Raw genomic sequence first — 27,252 nt, 5'->3', positions numbered from 1 at the left:
CGAAAACGCACGGATGGCCGCACTGCTTGGGTCGTTTCAACAGGCAAACGTCATGATAGATAGGTACGAGGGTAATGTACTTTTACATCTAGGATTTGACGACGATGAGCAGCGGGACCAAAAAGAATGCAGCTGCAATGATATTACAAACGTCACCGACGGAAGTCAGAAGGCGGTGATAGCCCCTCTGGTGGTCGAGTCGTCCATCTCGACATCGGCATCCTTCGACTTGACCTTCAGCTGGTCGAGGAGATACGCAAGAGTCGAGCTGTTATCTTCGCATCTACAGAGACCAATCAGCATGTGACATATACCTGGGGATGACCCGGATGTGCACTCACAGTCGCGAAATGAGTTGCTCAAAGTCCGTCAGCCCCTTCTGCAGCGCCCTGAGCACGCTCGCATACTCTCCGGCACGGTCCCGCAAGTGCCGCCCATGTGCGCCAAGAAGCGCGCTCGCCCACAGTAGGTCGAACTCGACGTGCGGACTACGTTCCATGTGCTCCGCGACGAACCGCAACAGTGGCCCGACATACACTACAGGCAGGCCGCGCGCGAGGAGCCGTATGTCTGCACGGGGCACGGCCTCGTACACCTTCAGGATTAGCGGCTTCTCGTTCAGGCGAAAGGCCATGACAAGCGCCTTGAGGTACTCCCGCTGCGCGAGCGTCGCGAGGAGGGCCTGCGGCGTGAGATCGATATCCAGGTCGAATGGGTCAAAGGCGATGCTCTCGTCCACAGAGTATATGAGCAGGCCCTCCGTCGACGCAGCGGCCCATGCACGCCCGGTCGGGGAGAACCGTACGCACTTCGTCCGCGCCTCCTGGCGGTACCTCCTCTTCGACATGTCGCCATTCTGTGCCCCGGGCAGCGTAGTGTCCATGCGGTCCTCGAGATCGCTCTCGTCTCCGCGGTCGTCAATCAGGTCGAGGTTGCCGGCCTCGGTGACTTTGCGGCTGTCGAGGAACTCTTCCGTGCCGTCGAGGCTGAGGTTCTGCGAGATCTGGAACTTCTTCACCATCACGCCCTCACGGACGTCGTAGATGACAACATATTTGCTGTTGCCGCCCGCGATAACGCATCGCCCGTCGGCAGTGTACGCCAGACTGTTGAAGGCCTTCCCAGAGGCGCTGTTGGCCGCCGTAACGCGGTCGTCCGCTTTGCGACCGCCAGATATGTCCTTCCGGCCGTCGATGAGGTTCGTCTGCTTGCCGAGGTTGACGTCAAAGAACATCACCTGGCCGTCAAGACTGGCCGCAGCGAGCTCCTTGCCGTCAGGGCGGAACGCAACGGCAAGGACGTCCGCGCTGAGCTGGAAGGGCTCGACAGCGTGTGAGCGGCCGAAGACGGTCCATACACGAATCCTCTTGTCCCAGGAGCCACTCGCGAGGTAGTTGCCAGTCGGTGAGAACGCGAGGGAGCTAACTGGCGCCTCGTGTCCGGTGAGCACGTCAAGCAACTTGCCCGTCTGGACAGACCACAAGAAGATCTCAAACGTGTCTGTGGATCCCGCAGCGACCACTTCTCCACTAGGATCGACAGCAAGACACGAGAACTGGACTGGAGTCGGAGAGGTGAATGTGCGGAAGTTGCGATAACGGATGAGGTCGAACGCGCGGACGGTGCCATCGAGAGACGCGGTGAACAAGACTTGACCCTGCTTCGCGAACTCGACAGACGACACCGCGGATGAGTGCTCGGAGAAGGTGACGAAGCAGAAGCCAGAAGCGGTGTTCCACACTTTGACCTTCCCATCGTCGCCTCCGGTAGCGATGTGCTGTCCGTCAGGAGAATACGCAAGCGTGTTCATGTCGAAGAAATGGCCCTGCTGCTTCAACACGTACGACTCCGACTGCCACTCCCACACGAGGAGCTGTCCAAGCTTCTGTGCACCGAACGCGAGCCACTCGCCGGAGGAGTTGATCGCGACCGATGAAATCTTCTCCTGCGAGATGCTGAGCGTATGAATGTTCGAGAATGCAGGCATCTCCCAGAGCCCGAAGACGCCTGTAGAGAAGCCAACGACAAGGAGGTTTGAGCCGCGATGGAATGTCGTGCAAACAACCTTCGTGCCAGGCTGGTTGAAATAGTGGCGCTTATGTACGCCCCATCGAGTGTTCGCGATCTCGTTGTACAGGCTGCGTGAAGTCGACGCGACAGGACCATCGTCATCGGTGTCAGACTCATCGCTGTGCTCATCGGCAGCCTTTGCCTTCCATGTGAACACGGCACCGTCGCGGCTGACCGTGTAGATCTACATTGGTGTGAGTGGAAATGATGTCACTCGACAGATACTAACTACACACCGTTTTCGCATCATTGGAGAAGAAGGCGTTTAGTACAGCGTCCTTGTGACCAGCGAAGGTCTTTGGTCGGAAGCCCTCCAGCGGGTCGAGGGTGAACAATCGCGCGGTCATGTCCCGGGAGGTCGAGATGAAACATCTGGGTGTGCAGTCCATCAGAACGCCGCGATTTGAAGACTCATACAAGGGCTTACTTTGAATCCGGCGACCACTCGATGCTGAGCACTTCGTCGTGATGGCCCGTGTAGGTGCGATGAAGGTTGAAAGGAGCAAACTCTCGAACAAGGTGATTGGGTGTTCGCCAGACTTGGACATGAGAATCATGAGAAACGGCGATATACCTGGTACAATAGATGAGGTCCTTGCGTGTGTGGTAGCGAGAGCAAAGACGACGCACCTTCCATCTGGCGAGAATTTCAGCACCTTCACGGGCTTGTGGAAGTTGAAGTGGTGTAGGACGACCCCACGCTTGAAGTTGACCAGAAGAGCACGACCATCTTGTGGGAGCCTTAATGATAGTACGACGGCATATATGATAGACAAACCTTCGTCCACACTCAACAGAACATTCGCATCCGGGCTCAGCGCGATTGCAGCTATGTTCTTCCGGTTCTCGAAGGGGAACGTGTAGGACTTATTGCTAATCTCTGTAAGAGGTTGACAAGCACAGAAAAGGCCGTAACTCACTTCACTAGGTCAAATAGTGACACTCGGTTCCCCACAGGACTCAAGACCGAGTTTCCGTCCGGGGTGAATAGGACATTTCCCTGCCTGTAAACAGTTCCGCAGAGATTGGAGAACTGTGGTGTGGCTGAGTCTTTAGCTTCAACACCATTGATTACATGCACACCTTGTAGTTCGCCTTCATGCAGCTACACCAGGACTAGTGATAGACGTCGCGGAAAGACGAGCAGATTGAGAAAAGCTGGAGGAGCGAGAAAGTAATTCGCTAGGCGCCCGCAAATTCTGGGATAAGAGAGCACGTGAGAGTCTCCAGCGTGAGACAGAATTGCTATTTATGGTAGCTACAAGTTTCATGGGCGCTCCGGAATTCGCATCCTCCTCCTCCAGTTCCATCTGTCTACCGCGTCGATAACTCCGTGGGATTGAGCACACAGGTGTGTCTGTGCTTTCGAATGGTCAGAAGTCCTCATGATGTACGAGAAGCACGCGCGCGAGGGACTAATCCAGGACTCCTGACCCAGGCGGCCCAACTGACCGGCATGGTCGGAAAGAGCGAATATCAAGTCTCGCCTATGCGCTAGCGAGACTTACGAGCACGTTCCCTTCATCATCCACTGCCAATCCGACACCCTGTGTTTTGGGTGGTTATTTTGGGCCATTAGTATGATGATTCAGATCCGGAAGGTTACCGTTAAGGCCCTTCCCAAAGACAAGCTTGAACGGACACGAGGTAAGCCTACTATCAGACCTTTCGTAATAGGATCTCGGGTTCTGTATTAACGCGGCATGATATTCGCAGGGATTGTGTGCGAAGTATGGATAACCGCCAACTACGTGCACCGCCATGCACGAACACAAGGCCCAGGCAAGTCATGTGTCGGGTATTCCAGAACGGGCACTGTCGGAGAAGGAACGATCGTTCCTTGGTTCCTTGTAGCTGTGTCTTTCTTGACTGCGTTCTGATTCCAACTTATCATACGTGTGAACCGCGGTATAATCCTAGGAAGCTACTGCTCAGATATATAATACCCCCAACAGTTCGAGTCCTCACCATCCTCTTCTACTCATCGACATGCCGGTGACCTTCAACGTCGCGTCCCAGGAGCCTTCGGCTTTCAAGTTTGGGAGACAACCCCTTGTCCCTCACGACGTCCTGAAGCTGGCGTGTGAGGGTCAGGCGAAACGATGTCGCGAGCTATTGCAGTGCTCCCTGAACAGCGATAACGTCAAGGACCTCGCTCCGAGAAGCAACGGCTTCGTGCACGCCGTGCTGGAGGCTTATGGATCCCACCATCACCTGCGGATACGGTATGCTTTAGCTCTTATGCTTGCATACTAGTTCGATTGACGAGATATACTGTTCTCAGCCCAGACGACGTGTGGGTGGCCATCCTCACCCAGCTGAGCTTCTAGTATGCGCCGAAGTTTCTCGATATTGGCGACTGGCGCTGACCTCAGATGCATTCAGCGTGAACAAACATTCAGAAGATCTGCGGGCGTATTTTGTTGCACACCAAGGGAAGAAGAGGCTCACGGTGAACACTGTGGGAGACCGCTATTCGGTCGATTACGCAGGCATCTCCCGACAATTCGCCTCTCTGATACACAAGAACGTACGCTTTTAGTCGGTCTTGGCGCGATTCGAAACCATCTAATTGCCACCCAGGTCGTAGACAGCACGCTCGTTGAGTGGATATTGCCGGACTTCACCACCACCACCTGGCACGACAGGACGATCGGATCCATGGTCATGATGTCTACCCTCAAAGCGTACGCCTCACTAATTATCCCGGCCCCGCACCTAACTGATGTCTTGGTTTAGGTACTTCGAGTACTTCATCTCCATTGAGTGCGGCATCCCCTCCGTGACACTCGAAGGCGAGAAGTCCGACTGGGAAGAGATTTACCGACGCCTCTATCGCCTCTATGAGCTCGGTGACGAAACTTCCATCTGGGCGGACATGCTGCGCCCCATCCTCCGCCGCTTCGTCGACGCGTTCGACGGCAAGCCCGACGTCAAGTTCTGGGAGCACATCGTGCACCGGACCTCAGTCTCCTGCGGGGAGCCCGCCATCAGCGGGTGGATCACCGCGTTCTGTCTGTGGTCACACGAGGGCAACTGGTCACTCTGGGATAAGCCAACCCGTATACCGACCCAACCCCAGGTGCCGCCGCCTGTCGTGCGTCCGCCATGGAAGGAGCCTGAGGATGCTGAGGGCGCTGCGTCCAAGGCGAACCGACTGAAACGCATGGGTAAACGACTCTCCGGGACTGTACCTCGGCTGTTCCGGAAGATTGGTGACCGACGCGCAGCAAAGGAGTCGTCTGTGGAGGAAGAGAAAGGAGTGTCGGCGGAACAGACGAGCGCTCCAGCGGTAGACGAGCCACCGAGAAGCGTGGTCGAGCGTGGCAAGTACCCCTGTATTATCTAACATCAGGTTCTTTGCTCATGAAGGGGAAATACAGGTCGAGGTGGAAACCTTGAGGTCGACGGCGTCGAGTACTTCCCTATCGCCACCGGTTCGATTCCTGCTGGCTACAGCGAGGTCGACGTCACTGTGGACGACAACGGTAACCTCATTGAATGCATGATGGTCGCAGGGCATGTGGCGATCGCGGTGACCTCGAAGGAGCCAGGCGGGCAACTGGATACGTTGAGCCCCTCCGCGCAATGGTTCATGTTCGAGAAGAGGTGAATGTCGGTAGGGTGACACGGGTGTGTACCCCAGTCCCCGTCTGCCATGTATGATAGTTCAGCGATGTAGAGCAGCTTGTATACCGTGATACTACAAAGCCTTCGGCACGAATAGGAGTTCACCACGCGACACATCAGGAGTCCAGGACATATTCTTGGCGTGTGTTTGACTAAGCGGGTATTGCACTCGCCACGTTTAAAACTGACACTGAACAGAACCATAACGCGCGAGTCCTGAATGATGAACGCTGCTAGTAATACATGCTAGTAGATAACGTACGAGGACACGATATCGTCACTACTCTTACACCAATGACCACCAGGTGCAACGCAAACAGCGAGCGACACACTCAAGCAACATGCTCGATCGTAGCCTTCTCCTTCTCGTCGAGAATATCCGACTCGGCGCGCTCGGGAACCATGACCTTGCCTTGGCGGAGCTCTTCTTCGCGCTGATTTGGATCTTCGGGCACATGCACCTTCGAGCCTGGAACGAAGATCGGCATGCCCTCAAAGTACGTGTCGAGCTCTTCCAGGGGGATGCCCTTCGTCTCCGGGAGGAATGCCTACACGGGCAAAGACTGAGCGCGCAGATCAAGGAAAATACGAAGGAAGGAAACGTACCCAGAAGAAGAGGGCATTCGAGAATCCGCAAATAGCAAAGACGATGTAGTATTTCCATCCGACCCTGTCGAACGCGATAGGCGACACTTGCGCGATCATGACTGAGCGCGTCGATCAGTACGGCGGATGCAGAGGCGCGACTTCATGATGGGGGACGACGTACAGTTCGAGATCCATGCAGCAGAAGACGTGATAGCAGTAGCACGAGCGCGAGTAGCGCTGTTGAACATCTCGACGGGGATCTATACGTACGACGTCAGAACCAGCCACCGTCGCAGAAGAGGCAGTGGTACATACAGCCCAAGACAAAGGACCTAGGCACGACGAAAAGACCAAGTTGAACTGTAGCACCTGTCAGCAAGTCTTCCAAGAAGACCGTTAACAATAACTCACCAGCCATGTCATGGCTACGAACGCCCTGCTCGCATTGTGGTTGTTCGTCGACGCGGGGTAGACCGCGATGATGATCGTCCCGATGACAAAAGTCAACCCAGAAAGGGCGTTGCCCCAGATGAACGGCCCGCGGCGACCAAGGCGGTCGATGAACCAGATACAGCAGGCCTCTCCAATGAGCGCGATCACCGAATTGCCTGACTGTAGCCCGAGGGTCGTCGAGGTGTCGATTCCAATGCTCTCAAAGATAAGCGGCGCATAGTATTGGATGACGCTGACCCCGGTCAACTGGATACTACGGATGACACGCGTCAGGATGCGTTGAACTCCAGCGCTCATAACAGACACACACCTGAACTGGATGGCAACACCGAGAAGGAGCCTCCGGAAGTTACTCTTAACCAAGAAGAGTTGAGCCCACGCATCGCGGGTCTCCTGGCGCTCGATCTGGACCTGCGCGAGGATTTCCCTGTGTTCGCTCACGACGAAGGAGTCATGGATGTCCCCATGCGCATGTAGTCGGGCGAGGACGCGGAGTGCCTCCTCGTTGCGGTCCTTCATCGCGAGGTAACGGGGGCTCTCCGGGAGCAAGCTAGGGTTAAGGTCAGCAGACTACCATCGCAACATTGTATATCAGGCTCACAGGATGAAGAAAGCAAGCGGAAGAGCAGCTTGAAGTCAGGTCAACCACGGAACCGAATATATCCTGAGATGTTATTAGTAGCTACTCACGGAGCAACTGGATAGCTAGGCAGAATACATGAGCCCACGACCTCCCAGATGAAACATGACAGCATACCCAAAGGCACCCTCCACTGAGCTTGGCCGCTCAGACCGTGGTAACATCCATACCCGATGAACGACGCAATGAGAGCGCCGATGCCGAGCATGAACTGTTGCAGCGTCGTTAGCCGTCCACGGATACTCGGATGCGCAATCTCGGCCTGGTACAGAGGCGCAAGCATCGCAAGCATTCCGATACCCATGCCTGCGAGGAATCGTCCGCCATACATGTAGTGGATGTTCTGCGCGCCCGCCTGAATCCCACCTCCAAGAAGGAAGACGATGCAGCCCGCGAGGATTGCGACCCGCCGACCAACCATATCGGCGAGGTTTCCGACGTAGATATTTCTGTAGAGTACCGAGTCTTGAGCAACGGGAGGACTCATGTGAATCGTGCCGGATACTCACGAGGCAAATGCTCCCAGCAGAAGACATCCTACTATCAGACCTTGGGCTGTGGAATCCGGATTCCCTGTCGTTGCAATAAAGTCTTCGGCGGGCTGCATAAGAAGTGTCATGCGACATCACCAAAGCGGGAGTTATGCGACTCACCAGAATAGACGCAATAATACCCAAATCATATCCGAATGTCACGGATCCTAGTGCGGCGAAGAGACCGCACAACCAAGTGTAGACCTAGCCACGTTTCGGTGGTCAGTGATACGTCTTGTCCAACAATCAAGCTGTGAATACCTTCGGTGAGAGCACCATGACCGTGGGTGATTTGCGTGACGTGCGAGTATGCCAGCGTCCTTGAGGAGAGAGAATTGGAACAACGAAGGCAAACACGATCGCGAACGCGAAGCACAAAGTCGCTGTATTCCGTGCAAGTCCCCTCTCCCCAATTATATACCCACGCCCGAGCATCGGTCCCGCAATGCATCTTTTCTCAGGACCGCAGGGCGCGCGAGAGAGGCTAAGTCGCGGTCTTACGTGCCACCGGTGTCCTTGAGATGTTCATGTGATGGCGACGCGGACCGCTAACCGCTGGAACGAGCAGTGAAATGGTGTTCCAGTGACGACATGGGGGTGAGAGAAAGATGATGCTTCTTACCTTCCGTTGCTGCAGTCGGTCCAGACCGCAGTACGCTTCCGGGAAACTTCTTCTTCATAGACTCCGAGCCTGCTACTTGGCCCGAAGGTGCATGCGGACGTGTAGGTACAGTTAACGTCAGGCATAAGCAGGGCGTCACAGGTCGCGGATGAGGGATTTGCCGTGCGGGGTAACCTCGCAGATTGTGGGCTCGGAGCGCCAGCGACCAGCGAACGGCAGCGAACGGCCCGGGGAAGGCACCGGTTCTCCCGGACACAACACCTGAGCGATCTTCGACGATACGACGACATGCACAACATCGGAGGGCAACGAGAAGGACCTCATTTTTCTCTTTCTCTACCATCCACCATCCAAACTTCTGAGTTTGGAGTGAGACGCAGGCACGATGGCAGAAACACGGGATGAAGAAGTCTCACCAGCAATCGACGTTTTCCCCTCCTCCACGATAGCTCCCGTGTCCCCGAACATCTTCTCTGGATTCCTCGAGCACCTCGGGCGATGCATCTACGGCGGCATCCTTCCTTCGACACGCACAACATTCCCGTACACCCCACGCAAGCCCTGTCCCGAGGACCAGTTCACATCGACACCGGAGTCGTTGCTCACCCCAGAGGGATTCCGTGCGGACGTTCTGAAGGTGCTGCGTGATGAATTGCGCGTACCACTCGTGCGCTGGCCTGGGGGTAACTTCGTGAGCTCGTACAACTGGAAGGACGGGATCGGGCCGCAGGAGGAGAGAAAACGGAGACCGGAGTTGGCGTGGAACGGGGAGGAGAGCAACCAGTTTGGCACGGATGAGTACGTCTTTGGATATCTCCAGCAGTATGCATGACTGAGCCGACACGTGCAGATTCATTACTTGGTGCCGCGTCGCGAAGATCGAACCATACATCGTGCTCAACATGGGAACCGGCACGCTCGAGGACGCGCTCCATTGGATCGAATACTGCAACGGAACCGGGGATACGTGAGTGTCGCGCCCTAGGTGCTGATCGTTGTACGTGCTTACCTCAGGTCATAGGTACTACGCGAACCTGCGTCGGAAGAACACGGGTCGCGACGAACCACATGGGGTGAAGTACTGGGGCCTCGGGAACGAGGTGTGGGGAAAGTGGCAGGTCGGACAGCAGACCGCATCGGCATACGCGACGAAAGCGCGTCAATGGGCGCACGCCATCCGATTGGTGGACCCGAACGTCATCCTCATTGGATGCGGCGAGACTGGCATCAACCATTGGGATGGCGTGGTGCTCGACGAGTTGATAGACAAGGTCGAGATGCACAGGTACGTGTGAGTCGTGTCGCACGGCCCGCTGCGTGCTGAGGAGAGGTAGCATCCACCTGTACACTGGATTCGGGCCGAGGGATAGGTCTCAGACTGAGAGGGAGTACGGTCGGACAGTCTACGGAGCCGACGCGGCTGACTATTCCATCGAGGTCTGCAAAGGGCTGATCAACAAAGCGGTGAGTACGCTGCGCGTAGTCCACTTGCTCATATACATACCTCCCATTCGCACCAGCGTTTTGCGAAGAATGTCAGCAAGCCCGTCAAGCTTGCGTTCGACGAGTACGGAGTTTGGGACGAGACCGTCGGCACTCCGGAGAACGGCCTGGAGCAATTCTACAATTTCGCCGACGCACTGGCGATGGCGTCCTGGCTGAACGTCTTCATCCGGCAAGCGGATATCGTTGACATTGCGTGCATTGCCCAGAGCGTGAACGTCATCTCCCCGCTGATAACGAGGTGAGGCTCTCGTGTATATATAGAGTTGGTGAACAGAGACTTACCCAACTTCAGCCCAACGGGCCTATTTCGACAGACCATCTACTGGCCCCTATATCTCTTCTCGCGCTACATGCGCGGCGGCATCTCGGTCCACCTCTCCGTCGCGTCACCAAAGTTCTGTGGGGAGACGCTTCCGCAATGGATCTCAAGCGTGAAGGGCTTCCCGAGCGACCTCGACGCGTCAGCGGTGCTGTACACTGACCCTCAGACGAAGGCCCGTAGCTTGCGTGTTGCGGTGGTGAACCGGAGCGAGACGCAAAGTTACAACGTCCCGCTGCGAGTCGCTTTCGAGACGGTCGCGTCGGAGGTAGAGGTTCACGAACTCTGGCATGCGGACGTGAAGGCGCGAAACGGATGGGGGAAGGAGCATGAAGTGAGCGTGAAGACGAAGCGCGAAAATTGGACTGGGCGATGGTCGTTTCGGGAGCATTCGTTCACGCTGCTGGTGCTCGGCCTCTGGTCGACTCCAACTCCAACAGTGGTGTGAGCTTCTCCAGCACCCCTGGCATATATAGCGACGCGTCAGTCTCCCACTATCTCAGTATACGAATGAAAGGGAAGTTCGCCACTATGCCCCTTTCTCGAACAGCTTGTTTCTGAGTATAGCGTCCGTGCACATCCTAGTCATGATCCCGACAACCGCATCCATGGTTTCTGCCGCTTATGCGGCATCCAGTTTCTTGCAGATGCTTAGACTGCGCCCGTGGATCTCCGAGCGCTTGCTTCTGCTTGACCGCGACCACTACACACTCTCGAGCTGAACATCCGTATTACCTGTTCTGATGCACGTATAGATTGCTTGCTCATGAGCTGCTTTGTCCGCAGTAACTGGAACGTTTCTATTGTCGATCTCGGACGGTGGCTCGCGAAAGGGTTCGCCATTGACAAGGGGTTGCTAAGGCTAGGCAGGAAAACACTAGAACCCGGGTGAGTAACTTCTCGAGTTCGCGCACCATATTATTTGCCTCTTCTGTTCTCTGGACATCGGCCAGATGTATGCAAGCAGCTGCGGTAGGATACATGGTGAGTTTCCAAAGCAGAGAAGAGTCACGATCTACCGCTTTTGCGGGACGACATATCCTCTTGGTGAGCACCAAGTCCTGTCGTCTCATCGGTGGCGACGGTGCGCCGTTACCTATCCGGAGTGTTGTCTTGAGAAGTGCGGCTAAGTTCTGTGAAGGACTGCGGCAATACCTGAGTGCTATATCTCCCCGTCGTGGAGAGTGAAAGCTCCCCATCTCAGACTGTAGAACTGTCGCACATGAGGTCTTCAACTTATCAGGAGAGTATGGAATTTGTGTCTGGCATCGCGCCCAACATACAATTTACAGACTCTCCTCAGCAGATCGTTAAGCAACAGTTCTACGGGGCTCACGCCAAGGCTGGGACCCAGTACGACTTCGAGCCTTTCGACTCGGATGTTGACCTCGCCTTTCAGGCTTGTTCCAAAGATTTTGTGCCACCCTTTTCCTCTAACGAGGCTATGATTCCATCTCTGATATCTACCACTGGCACGCAGTCTACCTATTCGGACGCGTCTACGCTCGGCCCTATTAACCCTGGGTCGTCACGGGCCATATCATTCCACCAGGAGTCCCTGCGTCACCCAGGCGAGGCCTCTGGTAGCTTCGCGTCCAATGCTACTAGCTTCATACCTCCTCCGAATGGCCGCCGCTGGGTAGGTGACCCTGAAGCCTCCCATATGAGCGTCAGTGGATATCCTGATGCTCATCCCTCTACCCCTTCATCGGGCCCCCAATTCCCCACCTGTGGCTACCTGCCATGGCAGCAGTTCAGCATCGCCGCGGCAAGGCCATACTGTGCCAAATCTTTCGTCTCTGGAGCCACTCCGTCAGTGCTCATTCGACCTCCGTCAGTGCTCACTCGACCTCCGTCGAGTGTCCCGCTTCCGTCCGATGATATGGCCTTCGCGCTGACTGACCGGTACATTGGGCAAGCGCCAATGTCCACGCCCATGTATTGGACGACTTCCACCCCCAAGCAATCTGTGGGGATACCGCAGGGCATGGCGGCTTCTCGCCGCAGCTCCGATGAAGGTACGGTAAACCCTGCGTTCCTTCACCTGGCGCCACCCGCATATCGTTCTCCAGGAATGTGCTTCCATGGCCAGGAGCAGCCGCAGCTGCAGCATTCGTACGCATGTGCTGCCACGGCAGGTGCTCTTGGTCTGGGGATCGGCATGCAGGTGACTCCGCCTTCAGCATGTATGTATGACCCCTCCCAGCACACATCGACATCGTCTGCCACCCCCATGTCCACCAATCTTGACCAGCCTGTCAAGTGTGACAACTACTCTACCGCCCCTTCGACGGATGTCCCAAAGCGGCCGGAGAAGAAGTACGCTTGCCCGCACTGCGACGATGGTGAGTACTATTCCATATTCATCACGCTAGCTAATCCCATTCTGCAGCGTTTGCTCGCCCTTTCAACCGCGATGTGCATGTGAGCAGGGTGCATTCAAAGGAGAAGCCATATCGTTGTCTCGTTGACGGCTGTTCCAAGAACGTCGAAGGTTACACACGGCAGCATGAGCTCAACAAGCACTACAAGGAGAAGCATCCTGGAGTTGAGCCGTACAAGTGGAAGAACGTTACTGCAAAGTGTGGACATCCGGGCGAATGAGGGTGAGTACTGTAAACTGCATGATCTCTGAGTATGTTCGTTTTCCATTTTGTCGCATAGTGTTTGACATATGCGAATATTGTGGTACTGGTCTTGTGGGATATGTGCTCCATTCTCCGGTCGCTGACCCTCTTCATAGCCCACCCACTGTCATGCCGCCAGCCTGCTGTCCTTGGCGCTGATGCCGTGTCGACAGGTCGTCCATGTGATGGAGATGTTGCCATGAAGGAGTCAAAGGTTTGATGACTCACAGTTTCCGATTCCGACTACCGTTGCCCTCATTCGTTCTATACAATTCCGTGTATCATTCTCGATTTCGCCCCTCCAGTTCTCAAGTGTCATGTTCGTTCCTGCGCTCTGTACATCCATTGAACTTGCAATTGCGTCGCTTTCCTCTTCCCGCCCGCTTGTCCAAATGAAGCCTCTTGTTTAGATGCTGCTAATCCGGTCTATGTAGCCTGGACGGCAACGCAAGCCGCAAGTACTGGCCGCACCCCTCGGGATGAATGCGAACACCTGCGACCGCTGCAGCAATATTCGATCTTCTTCCGATCATGGAACATGTCATGCAACCGACCGCATGTCCGCCGCCAAGAACTGTCACTTGGACTCGCTCGAAGCAACGAGGAATTGAAGTTGTATGCGTGTCAAGCTATCGCAAGTGCGCTGCGGTAGAGTCCTTTGTTCTGCGCTCCCGAGCTAGCCGTAGTGCCGATGCTGCGGTAGGTTTCAGGTAGTGCGCCTCCGAGGTATTATCCATTGTTCGGTTCGTGTTGGATGAGTACTCACTTGAATCTCTGCACAGATCACCTCGAAATGTCATTGTCATGCCGTACTCAGGCGACTGTCTGTCAGACGAGCAACTGCGGTGGATAGTCTATGGTTCGCCGAAGATGTGCATTGCTATTCGATCCCGTCTGTTGTGTTCCTATCTATTACCAATGGAGTGGTGCGTTTCTTCAAGTTGAGCTGCCACGCTCGCAGTATTTCCCATAGCAAGTTGTCGCTTGTAAAGCCTCCTCTGGTATGTCCATGTGTTATTATAAGCCGCTGAGCCCATGACCAAGTATTACCGCAGGTACACTGCGTTCCTCTCTCTTCACGTCCAAAGCCCTGCAAGAAAACGGCAATCTGCACTAGCTGCAGCTACCGGAGTCCACAGCTTCGATGCATAGCGTGCGACTGCATGTTGGTGCGCCGATCCTCACCTGCCTCGCGCTGCGGTAGGTTCCTGATTATACCCTAGAGCCAACAAGTGAGCTGCGGTAAGATTCAGTATGCTTCTGAGACTCTCCGTGGGGTATAAGAGCACTGTTCATGCGATACTAATCATCATCTTCCTTCGTTCGTCATTTCCGCTCGGGATCGATGTCCCTCCTCTTCCCGGTCTGGTGACGATTTACGGCGTATAATCCCACGACGATCACGCCCAAGCGACCCCCCAAAATCCCAGCTCCCATTCTCTCCTTCGTTGGCACTGAGTTCGGCAGCCTGAGCGGTACAAGATGTCGACAGGCAGTGTCCATACCTGCTTGCATTGCGGTGCAGGTTCGTCTACTCCATCTTGGGCTTCAACCAAGAGCAGTTCCCTGATAGCTCCTATGGAACCAGCCTTTGTGCGCTCGTACGACCTCGGACAACACATCGTCGCTCATGAGCGCAGGGCAAGGTTTGCTTGTCAAGTTGAGGGCTGTGGACAAAGCTATATGCGAAAAGTCGATCTACAGCGTCATGAAAAGCACAAGCACTCTACGGAGGTCCAGGTATGTAGTCTACAGTGTCAGATTGAGACTTGCGTTGTGCTCATGCATTGCAATCCCGCAGGATGTAGTAGAGCTTGGCAATGCGTTGGCCAATCTCCGCTTGCCATCGTCGAATTGAGCGTTTGTGCATGATTGTTGTATCACGAGAATATACGCGCATTGATCGTCATACCTACTTGTTTTACACTCGTGAGCTCGCCGAGATTCCAAGCAAGGCCGCCCTTCGACTTGTCGGAATGTGAAGAAGCCGCCCAATGCCAGCCAAAAAACGCTGCCCGTCGCCCGTGCGCTATCCTCAAGGCACGGGAATCACATAAAAAGCGTCGAGTCAGTCTCATCTATCGGTCTGTGATACTACAACAGCCACATTCAGCCAACCCACGATACGTATAGGGAGCGTCCCTCTCATAGTTCATTCAAGAACGCCTCTACTTCCCGCCTCGCAATCCCGTTCTCCTCCCACGTAGCCTGTAGCTCCTTCCGGAGACTCAAGAGGTTTGCACGTTTCCTCTCCCCCTCCTCACCATACGCGCGCTCGAGCACGTCCCGCATCTCCGCCTTCACGGCGTCGACAGTAGCGATGGGGACCCGTCCGTTTCGGTAGATCTTCCCCGCGCCTGCCCCATGCCGGACCTCAATGAGCTCAAAGGCAACGTCGAGAGTCTCCGAGAGGTGAATGGCGTTTAGCGGTTGCTCCGCTGAGATGGGCCAGACGATTCTACAAGTTGCGATGTGAGTGTGGGTGCCGACTAGACTGACGTGAGACTACTCACGTGGGGATTCCTGCCATGATAGTCTCGAGTGTGCTGTTGTGGCCGCCATGGGAGATGTACCATCCGGTCGCCTGTAAGATGTAATGATTAGGGCGAGAGCTCTATGCTCGTACGAGGAGACACGCACCGGGTGGGCGAGCAGAGCTTGCTGCGGCACCCAGTCCGTCATGATGCCGTGACTGTATTGCGCGATTTGCTCTTGCATCTCCGCAGGCGGCTTGGCAGAGAATGCGGCGACGCAGCTCAGAACCTGAGGCAGAGTGTCACAACTGAATGAACGATGCGCATTCAGAGGAAACTTACGAAGGGTATGTTCCGCTCCATGATGACGTTGAGAACCGCCCACAGCTTCGCGTTGTCCATCGGCCAGAAGACCGACCCGAACGAGATCTGGACAGAGGCAGACGTCAATTGGAGTGTGGTTCACCCACGCGCGGAGGCTGGTACGCACGTAGATGACTGATCTCTCTCCATGCGATGCGAGCTTCTCCCCCAGGAACTTCGATATCTTCTCGGAACGCGGGTCCTTGGAAGTGTCCTCCTCGCCCTCGGGTATGAGCGGGCCTGCGTAGTAGATCTTGCGACCTGTCTCCTCGAAGTATGACCGCAGCTGTCTCGTTATCTCTGGAGCATAGTCCGCAGCGTCGAAGGTGATGATTCCGTCTGCGCTCGCGAACATGCTGCATTGCGGCGCATGCTCAGTCAGGGTCCTTGAGCTTGCTTGAGCACTTAACGTACCTAGGAACCTTCGCCAGTACATTCTCAGCAAACCCGAGTGGGTGCGGGAACTACGATCGGACCATCAACGAGGTTCATGGTCGAGATATGCGAATTCAACGTAGTAACTAACCTCCTGTGGATGATACTCGTAGTCGTACATGGGCGGGGCGAAAGGACCCTTGATAAGCTCGCCCTTTGTCGAGGTGAATATCTGAATCGCGGATTAATCAGGAAAAAAAAACATCGCTGACATAGAGCAGGATAGCTACCTCAGGAAGGGTCTCAACTGTGTCTTCGTCTCGGCTATGAGCCATCACCGTCCCCAAGATAAGACCCATCCCGATCGTTGCAGCAGGGAACCAGAGGTACACTTTGATGTTATCGGTCTTGCGCACGACATCGAAAGCTCGGCGAACGAAGAGCTGCACATGTACGTTCATGCATGCTGTTTCAATGACTGTTATACTACTTACATCCAGGATGGCTGCGCTGGGGCGGACCGGAACGGGCTCGAACTGGGACCCGGTTTTTGCACATACGAGAGGCTGACCGCCCAGTATCTTGCTCCACGCTATTTCGAATGAAGCCTCGGCTCCGCTAGTGTCATGAATCTCTTTGCTCTCTTCTAGAGCAATCAGCCTGCACAGTTGGAAGTAGTCAGTTAGGAGATTCGCGAGCTGATGTGGGAGCCACTCACCGGAGGCGAGAAACAGGGAAATCATCTCCTTGTGCGAACTCGCGTGCAATCTCCGCCTGGGAACGGTCGTAGAAAGTGGGAACAGTGAAGAACGTCACTGTGACTTGTCCTAACTTGACAAGACGGGCGGCCAGCGTACATAATGTACGAGTGTGCCCTGGTTCAACATCCGAGTGTCAGTAGGGGCATTATCAGCCAATATACTCGATCTCACCCCACATGTGTACCGGAAACATCACAACATGTTTTCCTGAATTGATAGTCATTGCGTGTGGTCAGTATTTGGGACAAGACTGAAGCACGTCGTGAGGTTCCAACCCACCTATATACGTACCACGCATACCCACAGCCTTCCGCGTCGCACCTCGCCGCCTCACGACCGGCCCCGAGCAGGTGGATCTGCGTCATGCTTCCACGTAATAAAGAACTTGTCCGACGTTGTCGTATACTAATCGTGTCGGTGATCAATCACCGTTCCCAGCGCGAACTTGAGGAAGGCCCATACCGCACGATCCTGAGGTGAGTAATATCCGATACACGATGGCCCCAGTAGACTTGTGGTCTCTTCAAGTTGTCTGTCATTCAAGCGCTACAGTGCTAGTTAGCTGAGGCCCGAGAGTGTTTGCAAGCTCGGGAAACTCACAATAAGATCAATTTCCGGACTGAGAGGGGTGCATACACGTTTCTATGTGAGTCGGGTTCCGGGAATCGGGGTGAACACCAAACTAGTGACAGCGTGTGCGTGGCGGCTCGACCGTGGGGAGCGCGCTTCCGGCCGCAATTAGCGAGCGCGACGGTGTCGGCATACGAGCCTAGAGAGAACCTCTATTCTCTTCCATCAGACCTTCTTGCTGCATAATCAATTGACAAGAACTCTCATGAGGAAATTGTGCGTACGTAGGTCATGCATAGCTCCTTGGGATTCATCATCAAGACTCGATGAGACAGCACATGTTTCAGGCTGAACGCTGAGCTTCCGGCGGTCGACTCTCTTCCGGACCATCGCCGCCGCTACTCTTAATACCGCACGCGGCAGACGAGAGAAAAGAAGGGTACATAGTCAGAAGTCGGCAGCTACGAGGCACTCGATACATACCTGCATGCGCACCTCAGATGACGACCTCTGTCGGACGAAATTGAATCGTCCCGGCTAGTGCTGAGGCTCACGGATCAAGAACCATTGTCAGTACTACGTACACCCTTCGACTGGACGACAGCAGGACGTTCTAACAAGATGAGTGCCTTCAGGGTCAGTTAGAGTTCGAGTCAGACTCGGAACGTGGCAACGTCACCATCCCCGAAGAAGCGTCCACCTCGGCGGATTCCCCCCCCCAGAACTTCAACCTAGTCTGAGTCAACTACTACACCCACCTTCCGGCACGAGCACATACAGTTTCTGTGCGATACATGTAGACCTGAACTGATATCACTCGTCAGTGGACTTGTCACTGTACCAAACCCTCCCGCTTCTCCCTGCAACTTGAAGGCGGCTCCTTGTTTATTTTGAATCGCCTTACTCTATCTGTTGAGGATAGCTACGTCGTACGTCGTCGGTCGAACAAGCACTCGTGCTACGCCTAATCTGATCCTTACATATTGCAGGTGGAGCTCGTCAATCGTATGATCCTCAGAGTCATTGTCCAGGTGGGTGAAACCGTCGAGATGTCGACTTGTCGGTGACGAGGTTGATAGGTCGTCAATGTCAGATGGCCTTCCAGCTCGAAGGCTCCGGGGATCACCACTGTGTACGACATACCGTATGCTTCTCAAGATCGAACTGCTTCTGTTCCCAGAACTACCATGGCTCTCGAAAGGCACGCTCAAAGGCTCGTGCTATGCTGCGATCTTCACGACGATAGCTAAGGACACCGACACATCGACCGGCCCCTGGACTCATCTCTCCTCTTGCGAACTCCATTTCTCACCCTCGCTGGACGATCTCTTGAGGACTAGCTCTCGTTCCGTCGCGCTTCTGCGTCTCTTGCGCCTGAGGCCTCACCGCCAGAGGACCACGGTTTCCATAGACGAACGACTCCACTCCGTACCATGGCATCTGGATTCCTGAGTCGACCTACACCTCTCAGTTGAATCCGCACCGCGAACAGGGAGTCAGATCGAGGCCTGGTTCTGTTGTCACCTCGCGTTCGAGTTTCCTCTGTGTATGAGCATCTCCTTCAGCCTTGACGGCTGAAGTGAACAACATGGCGGCAACAGGTTCCCAGTCACTCGGCTTGCCAGTAGGATCCCCGGTGATGGTGCCAGGAGCAATCGTCGGGGTGTCCATCGCAGGCGTTGCGTTGTTGATACTCGTGTTTGGCACGGCGTGGTGGTGGCGGAGACGGATGCGACGTGCATCCAGACGGAACGAAGTCTTGCCCATTAGTGAGTAAACATGGAACGTATTCGTAGTTCGTGACTGAGCTAATCGAGTCCAACGTTCTGCAGACGCCCCATCATCCAAGAGCTTAGCAGCCTCGGATAGGCCCCTCTTAATCAAGCCCGACTCGGAAGGGCGTACCAGCCATGGCAACCATCACTCCCCGATGTCTTCCACCGCCTCGACTTCGACCACTGGCGTAATCACGTTAGAATCACATAGTGTAGCGCGTGCACCGCTCCCGGGCGATTGGAGACAACATCTCCCCCTCGAGACAGCTCCGATATCGCCACCCCCTCCGCTGGCGGCACCTATGTACATCATCCCACGTCTAGCCAGCCCAGCTCCTTCAGTGAGCGGGAGCAGGCATCCCCCGCGCTTGGCGATACCAGACCACAGACCCGGCCCTGACGGGCTCACACCACTGAGCCCGCGACCGAGGCGGACCCCGGGGTTTTCGATGGATGGAGACGTTTGTGTTGCAGGGGGCCGGGTTGCATCGACGGCGGACGACGCGTCGAAGACGATCATTCCGACAATTTCGCCCGTGTATCATCAGTACCGTTGAACTGGCACGCAGGTCGGCTTTGTATTAGTAGTACATACGTTGGGCTTCATTGTTGTCGTACTTCCTCCGAGTTCAGCATGTCATCTTCTCCAGAATGTTGTACAGGACCCATTGCTACCATCATCCCGTTCACGTCCTTTCCATCCAGGCTTGCTATTTCGCTCTCGTCAAAGTCCTCTCCTGCGGTCCTTTCCGTGAGGATCGTCCCGTACACGCTCCGCCCTGCAGTCGTCGGTTGCCGGAACACGGGCATCGAGAGCGACGCGAAGTGCGTGAACCGCGTATCGCCTCCCGAGTATCCGTTGGACGCTTCGTGCAGGTCGATAATGAAGCGCGAGGTGAGGATCGAGGTGAATCTGAGGGCAAAGCGCGATGTGAGTGTCAGAGGAGAGCTATGAGTAGGATGATAGATGGAACGGACATGGCTATCCAAGTTGACATCGGTTCTACGAGATCGATGCGTCTAATGAGCGCGAGCCCAATCAAGTTGACAATGAGAAGCACCCTGAAAAGGCGAGTAGTCAGCGTCTCCGGCTCAACGAGAGGTCCACGGGGGCCAGATCGACCTACACGAAGTAGGCTGTACCTATCGGACGTTGTCCTGTCGTCAGCTGCGATCCGAGGTATTAAGTGGAGATGGTGACGCACCATCTCGCATGAGAGTCTGGGTCAGACTGGACGTGCGCGCAAAGCTTGATACCTCGGCACGTATTGACCAGGTCCGTTTCCATGTCACGACGAGCACTATGGCATCTGCTTACATCGCAGACGCTCGTGCCCCGATCATCCCTGCGGAGACTTCGCATGAGCGATTGCACCAATGTCTGGGTATCTAAAGGACCAACAGCTGGGAACGTGTGTCAGCGGCGGACTGGGATTCGGCGGTGGTTACGAACGTACTTCTCGTATGTACTTGGGGCTATCGTCGTATAGAACCCGCATGCTTGCAGTGGGGCTGTAATCAAGAAAGGCGTACTTTCGACGAAGGTATACTGTCATAGGACGAGAAGTCAGAGTCGAAGAAATATGATGCAGAGCTTGTACTGACTATCGATATGACGGGGTTCATAAGGCCCAAACCGAGCACCACCACGAGGATGGTGATGTTTTGCGCGCACAGCGCGTACGCCCTCAGGGATGAAAACACTATGACATATGTAACTCGTCAAATATACCGAAGGAGACCTGACCAGGGCGCATACCAGCAGCGGAACATAGCAGCAAGACGTTGAGAGCCATCTCGCTGCGGACTAGGATGGCACAACTAATACTGACAGTTATTCACGGGCAGGAAACGACTTTGCTGTGGGACTCACGTCTAGGGAACAAATTTCAATGTTACTTCAGACGAATGCTATATGTCTACTCACTCGATCAGACTGCCCATTCCACGGCACGAGGTCTAACAGTACGAAGAGTGGGTTGATGACCGCGGGATAGCGGACGGCGTAAAAAAGGAGCGTCGAGCTGGAGAAACCGCGTCTCCATATCTGGTTGACTTCCCGGTGGAAGGTGATGCAGTATTCATAGATTATCAGTGCTGGGCAGGGCAAGGACAGATTCAAGTTTCAACGGGTGCTCGATCGTCAAGTACAAGGACGAGTACTCACCTGCAGAAGCGAAGTACGCAAACTCTACAGCACGGCTTGACGTGACATGCACACGTCAGTCGCTAGACTTTATAATTAGATTTGCTGGGTCACCTACGCCGATATGAGTGTTGAGGCAAGAGTCTCCGTTGGGTCCATCATGGGCAACACGGACGCCAAGCGGTAGAGTAGGGGGCGTTCACGATATGGAGGTTCTGGTTGGCATATATGAGTACAAGGGCGCGTGCAAAAAGCGCTTCGTACCTACCGAATGCATGATAAAGTTCATGCAGCATCCACATCTACCCACATCTATCCACATGAGCGTTCTGATATGACAACTCCGCTGGCAGGCTGTTGACGTATAGCCTCAGGAACTCATCAGAGTAACGAGAGCGGTGGCCGACTCCCGAGCTACCTCTCCTGACCAGCCAATTGTGAGCCGACGAGGTGAATATTTATGTGGTACCGTCACTTACATTGAGATGTCGTACTCAGGGAGAGGATCGACACAGCACCACAGCAAACGCGCAGTGTACGCGCTCTCCGGATGTTGGGCCAGGGGAGGTCCGGTCATGTACGGGTGATCATTTGATGCAGCTATAAGTATCGTCAGGGCGCTGTTATGTATTGGATTCGCATCAACGTCCGCTGGCATTTTACTTTAGCAAGTAGGATTTGTGCAGTGTGTACTCACATTGGCCAAGGCACAGGAGCCCGTCGTTCACAACTTCTTTCGTCTTGGCGGCGAGTACACAGGCATATGCAGCTTCAGGGGAGCGTCCGTCGATAATTGACTTTGCGATCATATTGCCACCGTGTGGTCTGGTAGGGTCCTCTGCAAGCTGCTTCAATGCCGTTAATAGCATCTCGCGGGCATGCAACTTACAAGTAAGTGTTCTGGTCAAGTTCTGCACCGTGCGCGGTGCATGCAATCCGGTTGCCGAGTCACGTGGCAGAAGGATGTTCTCACGAGACCAGGTGCGACGCGTGTCGGCGCTTGTGGCGCGTGTTTCCCAACGTTGATCTCGACACCGCGTGCTTGCCTTTCTTGCTTTTCTCATCTTGACTCCATGCATCGATGACAACCGCGGGCTCGTTCAGCGGACACCTTGTCGACTCATATATGCAGGCACAGGCTCCTCGAGGTCCTTTTGGACAACCACTCAACATCGCTACGCACGGACCCATGGCCTTCGCCCCACAGATGCATGGAACATCCCCGAGCGCATTCGGGACACAGCAGTCGACATCTACGTCCTTCTTCTCTGAGTCTTCCTTCATGGATATGAGCCAGGAGAGCGCAAACAAGATCGCGGAGCTTCAGGTGAAGCTGAACAAGAAGCTGGGGCCGGAGTACATCTCGCAGAGACCTGGGCCAGGAGGAGGACCGAAGCTGACGTATGCCGAAGGTGTGTATGCCGTATAGCTTGGTGGAGACAGCTCTTTACATTACGCCGTATATCAGGCTGGAAGATTATCAATCTTGCGAACGAAGTGTGAGTAGTATTCTGTTTTGATCTGCTAGAGAATGTCCAACATCGCGCCAGGTTCGGGTTCAATGGGTGGAGCTCAAGCGTTGTAAACATTACAGTCGACTTCATCGACTACAGTGAAGAAACGCGACGTTTTAACGTTGGGGTAACAGCTATTGTGCGCGTTACTTTGAGGGACGGTGTCTTTCATGAGGACGTCGGGTACGGGTTGCTGGAGAACTCCAAGAGCAAGGGACAGGCTCTCGACAAGGTATGTCCTGATTCAACGTCCGATTTTTATCTTCTCATGTGCATATAGTGCAAGAAAGAGGCCGTGACGGACGCGGTCAAGCGCACTCTGCGTAACTTTGGAAATCTACTCGGCAACTGTCTGTACGACAAATCGTATACTCAGGAAGTTACCAAGATCAAGATTCAACAGGTATGTCGCTTATGCTCCGCGCATTTAAGTCGATTTTCTTAGACTCTTCCGAACACAGCCGAAGTTTGACCGAAGTGACCTTTACCGGCGGCCTGAGTTCGAGGAACCGAAACCACCTGCCCCAAACCCACCACAAGCATCTACTTCGATCCCATACACTACTACGTCTCATGCATCAACATCTGCTGCTGCAGGACCTTCGCGACCGATCATTAAACCAGAGCCTGACGCATCGTCAATGCCTCCACCTCCACAGATTCCTCATCGTCCTATGCCTCAGCCGAACGCGACAACAACCCCCAACGCGAAGGGCAAGGCACCGATGACTGCTACTGGACTGCATACGCCCATCCAGACTCCTGGTGGACCATCCGGCGCCGGGAGACAGGCGCAAGGACAGTCGCATGCCCAAGCAAATGGAGGTGGCATGGCGCAGAGAAACGCTGAAAGGCATGCGCGCCTGAAGGCCATCCAGGAAGCGCAGGAAGCTCAGAGACGGGAGGAAGAGGCGGCTCGTGCGGCGGTGGCGGCTCAGGCTGTCGCTACAGCGTCGAATGCCGCGCCGCCGGCTGCCATGTCTTCCTCGAAGGCACCAGATTCCGACGATTACCTCCTCAACTCTGACGATGACGCATACTTCGCGAATTTGGATTACAACGCACTTGACGAGGGCATTGGACGCCCGATCGACTTCGAAGAGGGCACCACTGCGGTCGATGCCGGCGAAGACGTCTTCGTGGCCCCGGAAGCGGCAGCAGCAGCCCCGCAACCGCAACCTCAACAGCAACCTCAACAGCAACCTCAACAGCAGCCGCAACAGCAACAGCAACAGCAACCGCAACCGCAACAGCAGCCCCACCCCCAGCCCCAGCAGCGGGGCGGTACGGTGTCAGGCACTTCCGCTGTCGGCACGTTGCACCAGAACCAGAATCTCGCGCCTCACAGCACTTCTCGTCAAGGCAGCTCATCCTCAGGCGAACGTGCGCGCACGCCGTCTATGGGCGGAGGGTTCAGCTTCCCGTCGGGGGTACGTCTCGATTTCTCTGATATCAACGCGACCAACCAAGCTAATGGTAACGTAGCACGCGAGTGGTAACTCGGCTCGCTCACGGTTTTCTGCTCAGCCATCGGCACAGGCGCAAACGTCATCGCGCGGTGTGAACCCGAGTGTGAGTTCGGACTCAGACTCGAACGGGAACAACCGCAAGCGCAATGCAGACATCATGCAGTGTGTCCTACTTACTTATCTATTTCTGCCTTGTTGACTGATTGAATTTGACAGGGGCATTGCGCAAGCCCGCAGGCCGCCACAGGGTATGGGCCTGCAGAACCCGCCTGCAAGCAGCGGTGCGCAGGGCAAGCGGGAGCCATTCGCAGCTCTGGAGCTCGGTGACGGCGGGGACGTCAAACGTCCCCGCCGTGGATGAGCCGCCTCCTGCTTTCTTCGACTCGGACAGTCGGCATTCCAGAAGAGCATCTTGAGGATGCAATTGCAGTCGCCACTCGGACTTCGAGCACGGACGTCTCCATGGTTAGGTTCGGTATACCCCTCACCCTCATCGCATCGGTCGGTCGGATCGTACTTGCACGTTGCTTATCGCATATCGTATACCGCACATTGTATCGTTAGTCATAAAGGTAGGTTACCCCAGTTGGTACTTCTCATAGTTGTGTATTTTAGCAGCGAATTGGAAACGGAGTCTTGCGTTGTGTTGGTTCTCTCCTGCGATATCTCTGGCTGCGTCTGTCACGGTGGCGGAGGCTGTTGTGGTACGTGCGTCCTATATCCGACTATACTCACTCTCCATCTGTCAGTCAGCACAGCAAGAAGGGGAAACATGGGAGCACGCACCTGCGAAACTAGTGGTGCTTGAGGGGACTTCGAAGTTCGTCGATGGTGAGTCCTCTTCTGATGTTGACCAATGAATGTACTGACACTGGCTCCTGGGACACCGGGCAGGGATGCAATACCGACCTTACGTTCCTTTGGCTGCGCGACAAATGCACTTATCAGGTGAGCAGTACTTGAGCCTAGGCTTCTTCCCCCTTCTGACTGAGCGTGCGAAGAGTTGAACCGGGCACGCATATATACGGGCCTTTGCCCCCTCGTCGTCCACTTGAGCTCTCCCCTCTAGGCAACGTGTCACCTGATTATATCCCATCGGCCTACGATTCACCACATGCCTGTGGCATTCGACGTTGCATCACATCCGGCCAATGAGTGGTCAGGCTATCGGTATTCCTCTCCCGAGGCTGTCCTACGCCACGCCTGCGGACCGCAATACCAGAATTGCAAACGGGTATTTCAGAGCTCTCTCCAAGATGAGGATCTTTCGAGGATCTCGCCGAACAGTCAAGGATTCGTGCACGCCGTTCTCGACGCGTGGGGTGGTCACCACCACCTTCGCATCAGGTGTGTAATTCGTCTTCACACTTATCACCGCCCAGTATGGTGCTGACTTCGAAGCGCGCAGACCCGACGATGTATGGACGGCCATTTTGAATCAGCTCAATTTTTAGTACGTCATGGTTCACACTCAAGGGTAGTAAACCTACGAACTCTGACGGAGAACGCGCATGTTTCAGCATCAATGCCCACGCCGAGGGGCTGCGGCGGTACTTCGTCGCACACCCAGGCCAGGAAGGTCTCGAATTGGGCGACTTTGGATGGGACTTTGCTGCCTTTGCACGCCAAATGAGTCTGGAGATTCGTAAACATGTGCATGTTCTCTCCCATCTATATCCACAGTAATCTGGTCGTCTGACTGCTTTTGCTCTTTTGTAGGTCGTCGACAGCACCCTTGTCGAATGGATCCTCCCTGACTTCACGACGACGACGCTCCATGACAGGGCAGTATGCTCGATTGTCATGATGGCGTCCTTGAAACAGTACGTCCTCTCGTACATCACTGTATACCGCATTCCGACGAGTACCAAAGATACTTTTCGTACTCCGGCGGCGTTACCTGCGGCATACCTTCGGTCGCCCTCGACGGAGAGAGGTCTGACTGGGAAGATATATAACCGGCGCCTCGACCGCCTCTACGAACTCGGTGACGAGCCTTCGGTCTGGGCCGAGATGCTCCGCCCCATTATCCGTCGCTTCGTCCGCGCATTCGACGGATACCCGGACGTGAAGTTCTGGGAGCATGTTGTCCACCTCGACACGGAGTGTTGCGGGTCGGATGACCTCAGCGGCTGGCTCACTGCGTTCTGCGTGTGGGACCACGAGGGTGTATGGCAGCCGATGGTGATGCCCAGCGTAGTCCCCACTAAGCCTGTTGAGGAGCCGATATCCATTGCCACTGAAGCTAGAGAGAAGCTGTCGATGAAGGAGAAACCTGGCCTGGGTGGGTTCGTGAAGAAGCTTCTCACCTCCCGGACGGCGCGGAAGCGACTCGAAGACGCGCAACATGCCGCGGCTCACCAGGAGCCGGAATCCGGTAGCGTGATGACTATGGGCAGTACGTCTACCGTGGTCCGCCTATAGAGTGACATGCGCTCAATCGTTGACGAACAGGATCATACCCGTGTTGCCAGTACACGCTTGACGGGGTCTCGTACTTTACGGTGACCACAAACCAGATCCCTGCGGGGTACTGCGAGGTGGATGTGACTATATGCGCGCCGATGACTCATTGCACGATGATCGCTGATCATTTCGCTATCGCTGCATCTGCGAAGGAGTCCGGTGGAAAGCTCGACACGCTTAGTCCGTCCACGCATTGGATCGTCTTCGAGAAGAAGTCGACCAGCGTGGAGTGATGATGCGATATCAGCAGTGCGAATCGGCCAGTACTGCCAGGTAGTGCTCGGTGATGAAGGGAAGCGAGACTTCGTATCATGCGTATAGTAGCTGTATTCTGAAAATCAACGGACGTAA

The 27,252-nt window shown here is 55.0% G+C and overlaps 10 protein-coding genes across 10 annotated transcripts; 5 read left to right on the top strand and 5 right to left on the bottom strand.

Moving 5' to 3' along the window:
* Positions 1 to 29: 29 nt before the first annotated feature.
* On the bottom strand, positions 30 to 3,231 carry L226DRAFT_507480 (WD40 repeat-like protein). The gene is made up of 8 exons (XM_067678128.1): positions 3,154 to 3,231; positions 2,991 to 3,103; positions 2,849 to 2,943; positions 2,701 to 2,800; positions 2,498 to 2,644; positions 2,307 to 2,442; positions 342 to 2,254; positions 30 to 283 (listed from the first exon to the last, which is right to left on the bottom strand). The coding sequence occupies exons 1-8, from the start codon at positions 3,169 to 3,171 to the stop codon at positions 166 to 168; spliced, it is 2,640 nt and encodes an 879-aa protein (XP_067536173.1). The 5' UTR covers positions 3,172 to 3,231; the 3' UTR covers positions 30 to 165.
* Positions 3,232 to 4,059: 828 nt separating this feature from the next.
* L226DRAFT_545424 (uncharacterized protein) lies at positions 4,060 to 5,683 on the top strand (the record flags this gene model as incomplete). Its single annotated transcript, XM_067682343.1, has 7 exons — positions 4,060 to 4,295; positions 4,355 to 4,399; positions 4,456 to 4,600; positions 4,654 to 4,757; positions 4,810 to 5,152; positions 5,186 to 5,408; positions 5,454 to 5,683. 7 exons carry the CDS (start codon positions 4,060 to 4,062, stop codon positions 5,681 to 5,683), a joined length of 1,326 nt encoding a protein of 441 aa, XP_067536172.1.
* A 209-nt stretch (positions 5,684 to 5,892) lies between these two features.
* On the bottom strand, positions 5,893 to 8,288 carry L226DRAFT_485818 (general substrate transporter). Its single transcript, XM_067677131.1, has 12 exons — positions 8,176 to 8,288; positions 8,035 to 8,118; positions 7,891 to 7,982; positions 7,495 to 7,830; positions 7,432 to 7,442; positions 7,343 to 7,370; positions 7,052 to 7,291; positions 6,700 to 6,994; positions 6,604 to 6,648; positions 6,470 to 6,548; positions 6,307 to 6,407; positions 5,893 to 6,248 (listed from the first exon to the last, which is right to left on the bottom strand). The coding sequence occupies exons 1-12, from the start codon at positions 8,191 to 8,193 to the stop codon at positions 6,033 to 6,035; spliced, it is 1,545 nt and encodes a 514-aa protein (XP_067536171.1). The 5' UTR covers positions 8,194 to 8,288; the 3' UTR covers positions 5,893 to 6,032.
* A 537-nt stretch (positions 8,289 to 8,825) lies between these two features.
* L226DRAFT_534517 (glycoside hydrolase) lies at positions 8,826 to 10,957 on the top strand. Its single transcript, XM_067680692.1, has 6 exons — positions 8,826 to 9,334; positions 9,387 to 9,503; positions 9,558 to 9,821; positions 9,871 to 10,000; positions 10,057 to 10,280; positions 10,335 to 10,957. Exons 1-6 carry the CDS (start codon positions 8,922 to 8,924, stop codon positions 10,807 to 10,809), a joined length of 1,623 nt encoding a protein of 540 aa, XP_067536170.1. The 5' UTR covers positions 8,826 to 8,921; the 3' UTR covers positions 10,810 to 10,957.
* A 655-nt stretch (positions 10,958 to 11,612) lies between these two features.
* Positions 11,613 to 13,253, top strand: L226DRAFT_49685 (uncharacterized protein). Its single transcript, XM_067677581.1, has 4 exons — positions 11,613 to 12,706; positions 12,754 to 12,785; positions 12,846 to 12,967; positions 13,105 to 13,253. Exons 1-3 carry the CDS (start codon positions 11,806 to 11,808, stop codon positions 12,963 to 12,965), a joined length of 1,053 nt encoding a protein of 350 aa, XP_067536169.1. The 5' UTR covers positions 11,613 to 11,805; the 3' UTR covers positions 12,966 to 12,967; positions 13,105 to 13,253.
* A 1,058-nt stretch (positions 13,254 to 14,311) lies between these two features.
* Positions 14,312 to 14,877, bottom strand: L226DRAFT_534516 (uncharacterized protein; the record flags this gene model as incomplete). The annotated part of the gene is made up of 4 exons (XM_067680691.1): positions 14,790 to 14,877; positions 14,693 to 14,728; positions 14,577 to 14,634; positions 14,312 to 14,513 (listed from the first exon to the last, which is right to left on the bottom strand). The coding sequence occupies exons 3-4, from the start codon at positions 14,618 to 14,620 to the stop codon at positions 14,315 to 14,317; spliced, it is 243 nt and encodes an 80-aa protein (XP_067536168.1). The 5' UTR covers positions 14,621 to 14,634; positions 14,693 to 14,728; positions 14,790 to 14,877.
* A 244-nt stretch (positions 14,878 to 15,121) lies between these two features.
* Positions 15,122 to 17,609, bottom strand: L226DRAFT_485811 (UDP-Glycosyltransferase/glycogen phosphorylase). Its single transcript, XM_067677130.1, has 14 exons — positions 17,562 to 17,609; positions 17,424 to 17,507; positions 17,241 to 17,366; positions 17,133 to 17,168; positions 16,919 to 17,075; positions 16,695 to 16,860; positions 16,491 to 16,643; positions 16,352 to 16,432; positions 16,240 to 16,289; positions 15,953 to 16,181; positions 15,805 to 15,891; positions 15,629 to 15,751; positions 15,502 to 15,572; positions 15,122 to 15,446 (listed from the first exon to the last, which is right to left on the bottom strand). Exons 3-14 carry the CDS (start codon positions 17,257 to 17,259, stop codon positions 15,134 to 15,136), a joined length of 1,485 nt encoding a protein of 494 aa, XP_067536167.1. The 5' UTR covers positions 17,260 to 17,366; positions 17,424 to 17,507; positions 17,562 to 17,609; the 3' UTR covers positions 15,122 to 15,133.
* Positions 17,610 to 19,909: 2,300 nt separating this feature from the next.
* L226DRAFT_522734 (uncharacterized protein) lies at positions 19,910 to 22,261 on the bottom strand (the record flags this gene model as incomplete). The annotated part of the gene is made up of 13 exons (XM_067678778.1): positions 19,910 to 20,255; positions 20,285 to 20,368; positions 20,512 to 20,616; positions 20,764 to 20,855; positions 20,912 to 21,009; positions 21,066 to 21,127; positions 21,180 to 21,181; positions 21,234 to 21,403; positions 21,474 to 21,508; positions 21,689 to 21,716; positions 21,763 to 21,875; positions 21,932 to 22,052; positions 22,150 to 22,261. 13 exons carry the CDS (start codon positions 22,259 to 22,261, stop codon positions 19,910 to 19,912), a joined length of 1,368 nt encoding a protein of 455 aa, XP_067536166.1.
* Positions 22,262 to 22,734: 473 nt separating this feature from the next.
* Positions 22,735 to 23,411, top strand: L226DRAFT_462007 (Rad52/22 double-strand break repair protein; the record flags this gene model as incomplete). The annotated part of the gene is made up of 4 exons (XM_067675690.1): positions 22,735 to 22,864; positions 22,921 to 22,951; positions 23,003 to 23,198; positions 23,247 to 23,411. The coding sequence occupies 4 exons, from the start codon at positions 22,735 to 22,737 to the stop codon at positions 23,409 to 23,411; spliced, it is 522 nt and encodes a 173-aa protein (XP_067536165.1).
* Positions 23,412 to 25,340: 1,929 nt separating this feature from the next.
* Positions 25,341 to 27,249, top strand: L226DRAFT_612606 (uncharacterized protein). The gene is made up of 6 exons (XM_067686411.1): positions 25,341 to 25,383; positions 25,437 to 25,782; positions 25,844 to 25,888; positions 25,956 to 26,088; positions 26,155 to 26,833; positions 26,890 to 27,249. The coding sequence occupies exons 2-6, from the start codon at positions 25,550 to 25,552 to the stop codon at positions 27,132 to 27,134; spliced, it is 1,335 nt and encodes a 444-aa protein (XP_067536164.1). The 5' UTR covers positions 25,341 to 25,383; positions 25,437 to 25,549; the 3' UTR covers positions 27,135 to 27,249.
* The last annotated feature ends 3 nt before the right edge of the window (positions 27,250 to 27,252 follow it).

The sequence above is a fragment of the Lentinus tigrinus genome, assembly GCF_003813185.1.
Source record: "Lentinus tigrinus ALCF2SS1-7 unplaced genomic scaffold L226scaffold_10, whole genome shotgun sequence".
NCBI lineage: Eukaryota > Fungi > Basidiomycota > Agaricomycetes > Polyporales > Polyporaceae > Lentinus > Lentinus tigrinus.
Note: the sequence above shows the minus strand (reverse complement) of the source record. Positions and strands in the feature narration are given on the sequence as shown.

Coding starts and splice junctions, on each gene's coding strand:
- L226DRAFT_49685 (XM_067677581.1), top strand. CDS start 11,806: ATGATTCCATCTCTGATATCTACCACTGGCACGCAGTCTACCTATTCG. Junction 12,707..12,753: donor TTGCCCGCACTGCGACGATG/GTGAGTACTATT, acceptor CCCATTCTGCAG/CGTTTGCTCGCCCTTTCAAC. Junction 12,786..12,845: donor CTTTCAACCGCGATGTGCAT/GTGAGCAGGGTG, acceptor GGCTGTTCCAAG/AACGTCGAAGGTTACACACG.
- L226DRAFT_534517 (XM_067680692.1), top strand. CDS start 8,922: ATGGCAGAAACACGGGATGAAGAAGTCTCACCAGCAATCGACGTTTTC. Junction 9,335..9,386: donor AACCAGTTTGGCACGGATGA/GTACGTCTTTGG, acceptor CGACACGTGCAG/ATTCATTACTTGGTGCCGCG. Junction 9,504..9,557: donor TGCAACGGAACCGGGGATAC/GTGAGTGTCGCG, acceptor CTCAGGTCATAG/GTACTACGCGAACCTGCGTC.
- L226DRAFT_485811 (XM_067677130.1), bottom strand. Junction 16,182..16,239: donor GTACTGGCGAAGGTTCCTAG/GTACGTTAAGTG, acceptor GCCGCAATGCAG/CATGTTCGCGAGCGCAGACG. Junction 15,573..15,628: donor AAGCTCTGCTCGCCCACCCG/GTGCGTGTCTCC, acceptor TACATCTTACAG/GCGACCGGATGGTACATCTC.
- L226DRAFT_507480 (XM_067678128.1), bottom strand. Junction 2,801..2,848: donor TCTGTTGAGTGTGGACGAAG/GTTTGTCTATCA, acceptor GGCTCCCACAAG/ATGGTCGTGCTCTTCTGGTC. Junction 2,645..2,700: donor AAATTCTCGCCAGATGGAAG/GTGCGTCGTCTT, acceptor CTATTGTACCAG/GTATATCGCCGTTTCTCATG.
- L226DRAFT_612606 (XM_067686411.1), top strand. CDS start 25,550: ATGCCTGTGGCATTCGACGTTGCATCACATCCGGCCAATGAGTGGTCA. Junction 25,889..25,955: donor TTGAATCAGCTCAATTTTTA/GTACGTCATGGT, acceptor CGCATGTTTCAG/CATCAATGCCCACGCCGAGG. Junction 26,834..26,889: donor TAGCGTGATGACTATGGGCA/GTACGTCTACCG, acceptor GTTGACGAACAG/GATCATACCCGTGTTGCCAG.
- L226DRAFT_485818 (XM_067677131.1), bottom strand. Junction 7,831..7,890: donor CTGCTGGGAGCATTTGCCTC/GTGAGTATCCGG, acceptor GGTACTCTACAG/AAATATCTACGTCGGAAACC. Junction 6,549..6,603: donor TAGGTCCTTTGTCTTGGGCT/GTATGTACCACT, acceptor TCGTACGTATAG/ATCCCCGTCGAGATGTTCAA.